Source organism: Crocodylus porosus, unplaced genomic scaffold (assembly GCF_001723895.1).
Source record: "Crocodylus porosus isolate Cpor-Errol unplaced genomic scaffold, CroPor_comp1, whole genome shotgun sequence".
Lineage (NCBI taxonomy): Eukaryota > Metazoa > Chordata > Crocodylia > Crocodylidae > Crocodylus > Crocodylus porosus.
Window position 1 is genome coordinate 41,769,496 of NW_017728910.1, and position 7,876 is coordinate 41,777,371.

General features: G+C 39.1%; 1 protein-coding gene across 2 annotated transcripts in view; it reads left to right on the plus strand.

The window, feature by feature from the left end:
• SPSB4 (splA/ryanodine receptor domain and SOCS box containing 4) overlaps nucleotides 1-6,704 on the plus strand; it is a 121,871-nt gene extending 115,167 nt beyond the window's left edge. For both annotated transcript variants that reach the window (XM_019533081.1, XM_019533082.1), the window contains one exon: nucleotides 5,393-6,704. In XM_019533081.1, coding sequence (XP_019388626.1) covers nucleotides 5,393-5,520 — 128 coding nt within the window. In that variant the 3' untranslated portion in view covers nucleotides 5,521-6,704. The remainder of the gene's footprint in view (nucleotides 1-5,392) is intronic.
• Nucleotides 6,705-7,876: the final 1,172 nt, after the last annotated feature.

Genomic DNA, 7,876 nt, shown 5'->3' on the forward strand with positions numbered 1-7,876 from the left:
ATGTTTCAGAAATGTTCATCTCATGACTAAGGTCTCATTTGGTGAATAAACTATGCACATTAATGTGGTTCCCGTGTTCAAGCATAGCCTAAATGTTTAGTGCCTTGTAATATTTCTTGGTGTGAGATGGCTCAGGAGCCATCCCCTTATAACTAATAAATGTTTGTCAGCATCAGAAATTACTGTTACTGTCAGCCACTTTGACTGCAATTTGCCAAGAATAAACAAGCTTTTCAGTCTCTACTGGGTGTATATGGATGGTATGAGTATACATTATGTGCAGGTGCATAAGGGGCAGCTCTGTGCCCTAGGCAGCGGTCGTGTGTAAGATGGTGGTGGGGGGGTGCTGTTTTTTTTACACACACCTTTAGTTACACTTCTGATTTTGTGAGAGTGTCTAATGCAGTGATTCTTAGCCAGGATGTTGGATGCCACAAAATCTTTTTTTGCTATGAGGCAGTAAGTACAGGGTCAGGCTAGACCATCATTAGCCATTGCCCTTCCTTCACTACCCAGCCCCTCTAAGGAGGTAAGCACTGTAATAAATGCATTCCATTTTGAAATGGGGTACTATCAATTCACAAAAATTGCAAGGGGGGGGAGACTCAAAACAAATGAAGGGTGCCTCAACTCTAAAAAGGTTGAGAACCACAGGTCTAGTATTATATTTGCTTTCACATTGCATGCTAAATAACGTTTTTTTACGAGGATATTTTCAGCTCCATTTTCATTAAATTGTTGGATGCTGGATGAGTGGCATTACCCACATTGCATCCCATCCATGTCTTGACTTCCTGATTTGTGTGCAGCAAGCAGTCTGTAGGCTAGCTGACCACCAGGTAGAAAAAGTGAGAAGGCTCACAAACAGGATTATGGCTGCATTACCCATAATGGCTGTATTAGATGCACTTTTTTGGTGAAAAACTAGCCTATTATGTATGTTAGTTGCCCACTTTAAAGTAGTCACCTTTTTATAGGGCTGATGCAAAATTTCAGCTTTCTGATAGGAGTTCCAGCATGTAGAACTGAGAGGAAGAATAGGAGAAGCTGCCTTCCCTTTCTGAAAAATACTTTTCCCCATCTGGCAGCGGTTGAAAAGATACTTTTAAGAAAAGTTCCTTTATAATAACCCTCAGTCTGAGGAGAAGCTGTCTGCAGACACCATCAAAAACATGACAGGATTTTGGAAGTATAATCACCCTCACATATTACTGGAATAAGCTTTTGACAGAAACTTTCTTCTCTTGGTACTGCTGGAGCCTGGGAGGAAACCTTAGGTTTCCTGTGAAAAGTTTGCCACATTGCACTGGGATATCTCATTTTGTATTGAATTCCCAACCAGGTTAAGAAACTGAAAGAGCCATTCTTGTGAATTGTGTTTTCTTTACAATTTTATATTGGAACTTAGTAATTCATTTCTATTTTTTCAATTGATAGGACACTAGTAGGGTTTAGAAACTTCTAGTAAAACCAATGGCTACAAATTCTACTTGCAAGCTCACTACTGCAATGGAGCACTTTAAATAAGACATGTAAATAGGATTTAAAGAACAACTGAAAGTAACTAGCAGTTAGGTTGTAGGTCTGCAGGTGAATGCGTATGGTAGTTGCTATCCTAATGACCATTTTATGTGAGAGGTAGAAGCACATTTTGGTGGAGGGTGGGGGGAAGCCATTAGTTTGTCACTGGAGTAAAGAAGTTTTCTTTTCGGGGTAAATAGTAAAGAGTCTTCTAAAAGCAAAAAACAAACAAACCCTTTTTATAGTTAAATTTTCAACTTAGCCTGCTTTTCTTTGTCTCCGGAAGTGAGAGAGGATATTTGTACAGACTTCAAAGGCTCCTCTAGTGCTGAAAGGAGTTGTTCCTTAAAAACTGGATGGTAGTGCCTTTGACTATTTTGTGCAAGGAGGATCTGTGTGTGTACCTTGTGAATGGCTCAAATACGTACTCACAGTTAAGGGGCCCTTGCATCCTCTTCCCAAAGGGAAGAAAAAGTTATATAAATGCATTTAAAGTTAATATATTTTTGTTGTGTGAAAAACTATTCAGCCATTTTTCATATATGAAAATGATGGAATTGGGATAGAGGTAGGCCTTCTGCCATGAATGGTTATTTGTGGTCTGGTTTGGAACAACTCAGTGGCTTGATATACAGATTCCTACCCTACCTTTTTCCCCGATGCCAATAAAAAAATGTGTAAGATTTCGTAACTTTTTCATCACTTTTCAAATGTTAGAGTTGACATCAGGTGACTCTAAACTCGCACCTTGGGCCTGGGTGCAGAATCGTGGGCATGTAAAGAAAGGCATTAGGCTTACCCTAATATAACCTAGGTTATAGAGGCACAAGAAGTTGCCCCATGTGGACTGTAGAATCCAAAATCTGTTCTCTGCTGTTCTTATCTGCATGATAACTATGGACCTATCTAATTCTTGGGGGCTGCCCCCTAATTTTATGCTCTGAGCACGGTACTGGGCATTATTTTCCTGGTGGAGCACAGTAGCCACCCCCACACACACCTCTGGCCAAGGGGCTCTGGAAGTCATCTGTCTTCCAGATGGCCATCTGTCAATCTCTGGCCAGGGGCAGGACTTACAGGGCCCTTCAGCCAATCGGAGATGTAGGAGACCCTCCCACCCTTCCCTGGAAACTGATAAATGGCCATCTGTCAATCTCCAAGCAGAGGCAAGACTTCTGGGACCCCTCAGTCAATCAGGTGTGTTGGGCGAGGGAGGGCACCATGCGCCACCATGAAAATCTCTCCCCCTTCCCCCCATGCTTCAAGATGCCAGAGCTTCCTGCTTCCTGTCTCCATTTTCAGCTCCATTCCTTCTCCCCCCCACCTCCCTCCTTGCTAGCTGTTGTCCATCTTTTTTGTGGGGACTAGGCTTTTTCATCGTGGACCTACCAAATTCATGGTTTCCATGAAAAATCATAGAATTACAAATGTGGTAGGTTCCTAATGATAACTAGGAGTTTTTTCCTCCCAAATGACCCCAGAATCTTTCAGGTTGCAGCTTGGACAGTACATAGTAAGTAAGGCAGATAAATGTGTCTCTTTTTATATATACCATATAAACATATACATTTAACACTAGTTCTCACTGTTTGGGCCACATATCATATTCCCTGACTTCTTCTACCATTTTTATTAGTTCTGGGCATTTTTATATTGATCACATTGTCTATTTCAAAACCTAAGAGGCTTTTTTTAATTTTGAAATTTCCAGCCAGTGCACAGCTGGAAAAATGTTTTAATGGCCGTTGTGAGGGGTTTTTTTCCTTTACACTATTCTAAAGCCAAACTATTAAATAAAGTATTTTAGAATAAATCTTCTCTAATATGGATGGAAGCTTGAGCTACTGTAGGACTGAAAGGGAAAGAAAAAGAAAAGATTTCAAGTTACAAAAATACATTCAATACTTGATATTTAGCAGCTGTTGCAGCCACTTAAAGGCATTTCCTTTACCAACACGTAGCATTTGATGTTTTAGAGCCCCTCTAGTGAAAGAGGAGATCCATGTGTAGCATTTAAAAATAGGAAAATAATTTGTTTATATTAATACTTTGGAATATTTCCATAACTGGCTAATTGCTTAGACAACGAAATATGCTTTCAAATATGTTTAGCTGGAAAAATATACCATATGTTCAATTCAAGGTTAGTAGTATTGCCAAGCTTTAGGCCCTGGAATGATGTACAGCAAATTGTTCTGTAATTCATTAGCTACCTTTGTAGCTTCATGCTTATTAAATCCTGTTTAATCAATTATACGGGTCCATCATACAAATCTGTAAAAGAAATACTTGAGTCATTGATGACTCAAAACTTTACAGACACTTTAAGTGTTTTATTTGTTCAGTGGGCCACCAATCATCATAACGTACCAAAGATTGCTAAGGTGATTTTAACAATGGAACATCTCCAAAATCTGAGAGCAATTGAAATATCCTAGAATGGTTAAAGAGTCATATCTTGATGCATCTTGATCCAGCCTTTATCATCAGTGAAACTCAGATTCTCAGATTCTTCTTGGTGGGAGTGATTAAAATTCCAGGAAGTCCACAAAGTTGCAGTAGTTTATACCAGTAGTTTGATTTATTGGGTATATAACATTTTAATATTTTTATTTGTGCATGCACGCATGCACACACCTCATTAAAACTAAATTGTTGTATGGTAATGAATAACCATGAAGTTGAGTAATATGTCAGCTGTCTGATTTCTAGAAAAGTTGATAATCTACCTATGTGGATAGAATCTAGAAATATTTTAAACTATGTTTTGTTCAATGGTAATAAAAAAAAAGCCAGATAGTTTTAAGGGTCTTAACAGCTTTGCAACTTGGAAATTTTCAAGTGGTTAAATCTGTTTGGGTGAAATTGGCACAGTAGTTGTATAGCCATAACTTTTGGCAGAGACTTAGCTGCTTCTGAAATCTATTGATGCTTCTGTTTAGTTCTTGTTATATCAATCACATGTTGTCATCATGGTGGACACCAATGCTTGCAGTTTCAGTACAGATATTAATGATTTGAATGTGTTTAAAGACCACAGTATTTACTTACTGCCTGCATGTAATCGTCAGGATAAAGTAAAGTAGTGGAGTGGGTTCGGGAAATTGCAGGTCAGTGTTTTTGAGTCAATCTGTTATTTTCCAAAAGTACTTTAATTCAGTTCTTAAAAGTAAGATCAAAACCACTAGAAAGGAGTTATTGATGAAATTAAAAAATCCTGCCTGGTCACCTGAGAGGAAGAAAAAGAAAGAAAAGGGTAAAAACAAAAACTTTGTTTATTCACAAGGAAAAAATGACTGACTTTTCTGTCTTTACTTCCAGTAACTGCTGAAAAAGGTTAGGCAGAGCTTTCGGGGTCAAGCAACATTTGCTGAAAAGTTCAATTAGTCTTAAGTTTTATTTCAAGCTCCTAAAAGATGGAAGGAAGCCAGAATTTAAAAGGTCAGGAGCTTCTAGTTTAGCACAATATTCCTAACTGCTATAACCAGATTGTAAGTAGTAGAAAGCTCAGTATTTAACAGAAAAAAATACCAATACAGTGCTACAACTTGAGAAAGAATGCGAATGTTGCTTATTTACCAGCAAATGCTTTGTAGATGCGAATACTGAGTCAGAATCATTACCCTATCTATATCTATATCATGTGTGGAATATGCAGTAAAGTTGTGACTCCACTTCTGGTAGTAAGTCCAATTTCACTTTTATTGTTTTACAAGTTTGCCAGTTATTTTTCTGAATTGATTGCTGTTTATGAAGTACAGCCTGAGAACTTTGATACAGTCTGTATTTTAATCATGACTAAAAGAAATAGTGAGTATAAGTGCAACTGCCAAGTCATTAACTCTGTATTCTTTTTCTTCCCTTTTTTCAGCGGAGCCCCTGCCTTTAATGGACTTGTGCCGAAGATCAATTCGGTTTGCTCTTGGCCGAGACCGCCTGCATGACATAGAATCTCTACCTTTGCCTCAGTCTCTGAAAAATTATTTACAGTATCAGTAAGAAGCCTAGAACCCCTCTGGCCTCATGTTGGACTAAATCAATGCAAATGGCAGATATTATTGTTTACAGCAAAATATAAATCTTTGTGGCGGACACTTGAGTGTTATTTAATTTTTAATATATATATTTTTTTTGAATCAACCACAGCAGAACCTTAAAGGCACTACTGAAGAATGTGAAAATATTAATCTGATCTAGATTTGTATATTATGTTGCCTACTGTTTGCCATCTTTTCAGATAATATCGAAGGCTGAATCCCCTTGGATCAGTTGTCCATCTGGCAGATGTTAGCTTACCTGTATTGACTTCTGGTAAACACGAGCTGAACATCTGGCCTCAAGTTTTATGCTTGTACAGAAAAGCATCCTTTCAATAATGTGATTGCTGCAGATTAGTGAAAGAAATGACACCATGCGAAATTTTCAGTGTTTAAAAAATAGGGCTTCATTTCCAGAGTTGCTAAGTGATTTCGGCTCTCAAATTTTATCTGGAATTCCGAGTCCTCAGTGCTTCAAAAAATCAAGCTCTCAATGTGTTAGAGGGCCTGCCATGAAAGATTATTGTATAAAGCAGTAATGCTTGATTTAAAGGTAGATGAGTGGAAAAGGTACTTTGTAAGTGTATTTTGGATAAATGAGATAAGGTAGTCAGTGCAGCCCATTGTTTCCAAGACCAAATCTAGTTCCTCTAGAGTTCTGCTGTTTTTAACAACAAAATGTTCACAATCTCAATTTTAGAATATTCACATTTTACAAAACGTGTCACTTTTTATTTGAACAAATTTATTTTTACATTATATCAACTCTAAATACTTTGTTCTCCTTTTAACCTATTAAAAGTGTGGGATATTGTTTATTTATCCGTTTAGAGTCAGTGGAATCCTCTTTTAACAGTTTTTCATCTTGAAAGGACTAGTTTGTTTTTTTTTCTCCTCTCCCCTTCACCCCACCTGAAACGCTCATTTTATCAGGCTCATCCCATTTTAAAGATGCTGCTCTCTAGTTGCATTTCTTATGTATTCCAAGGTATCTGCCTAATCAGTTATCTAGTTTTTAAACTGGAAGTTGTTGTAATGGCAGGATGTCAGATGTTTAAACTGAGCTGCCTTCAGCATATTTTAATGTGAATTTACTAATGAATGAGGAGAACATTTCTAATAAAGTCTGCTGTCCAAAATGAAACAGTGTTCCTGTCATTAATTACTCTATATACATAACATTATGTACAGAGTTAGTTTAGTTGCATTTCTTTATTACCTTTGTGAACCATCTCTGTTCAAGTGCTCTGTGTGGGTGGGTGAGTGGTGGTGCATGCATATGCATGTGCTTGTACATATGCATATACAGTTCCTTTAAGTATGGCCAATACCATGTTCTAGTCATTTTGGGTAGGTCTCTTGCATCCTTGGCCTGTGTACCTAACATGCTTTTTGCCCAGCCTTCTACCGCCCATATACAAAACTCTCAAGCACATGCTTAGTTTGATCTGCAAAGCTATGCATGATTTCATAGCCAGAGGGAATGCTAAGACTGAGCTGCAACTTGTCCACTTTGCATTAGGGATTGTCTTTCAAGTGCCTTTCCCATAATTACCTCAGGGGACAGGCAAATTCCCTTGCAGTTAACAAACTGACTGCGAAGAAATCCTACATCATCTCAACACATGATATGTCCTCAGACCCATACAAGCAAGTGCAGTAAAATGGGGCAAAGTTTTGTTTTGGAAATGCTAACAGTTGGGCTAGGCTGAACCCAGGCATTCTTGGAGGCTAGTCAATTTGGCTCAAGTTTATGTGCCCCCTCTCCCTGCCTCTCACCGCTCACTGCTTAAGCAGAGATCCCTTCCTCTCTGCCACAGCAGGCACCGTAGCCAGCATGTGGTATGCTAGCTAATACCAAGAGGTGTCTTTGTGTGGGATAGGCAGACAGAACAGTGACCACTTGGGGGTTTTTAGGGTTAATCAACAGGTCAGCTGGTAAATTGTTTAAGAAGTTTGAAGTAATGTGGAGAGAGGCTATTGTTTTGCTAATCAGGTGATAAAAACCATTATCAGCCTCCCCTCCCCCCCAGGTTTGCTCATCTGTTGGTTTGTTGCAGACAGTATGATGAAGCAGGGAAAGAGATTGAAAAGCTCCATATCATCAACAGATGCATTCACTGCACACCCCACCTTGCCTCAGAGTGGTAGCCCGGGACTGGAAGCTGGCAATACTCCCCTCCCTTAAGCAGCCAGTGGGGAAAAGCTTGCGACTGTGCAGAATAAGAGTCCGGCCAGGGCCTGGCCATGCCCCCCTCAGCTCAGCTCCCTCCAGAAGGTAAGAGAGGGCTCCTCTGGCTCCCCCTCAGCTTCTAGCC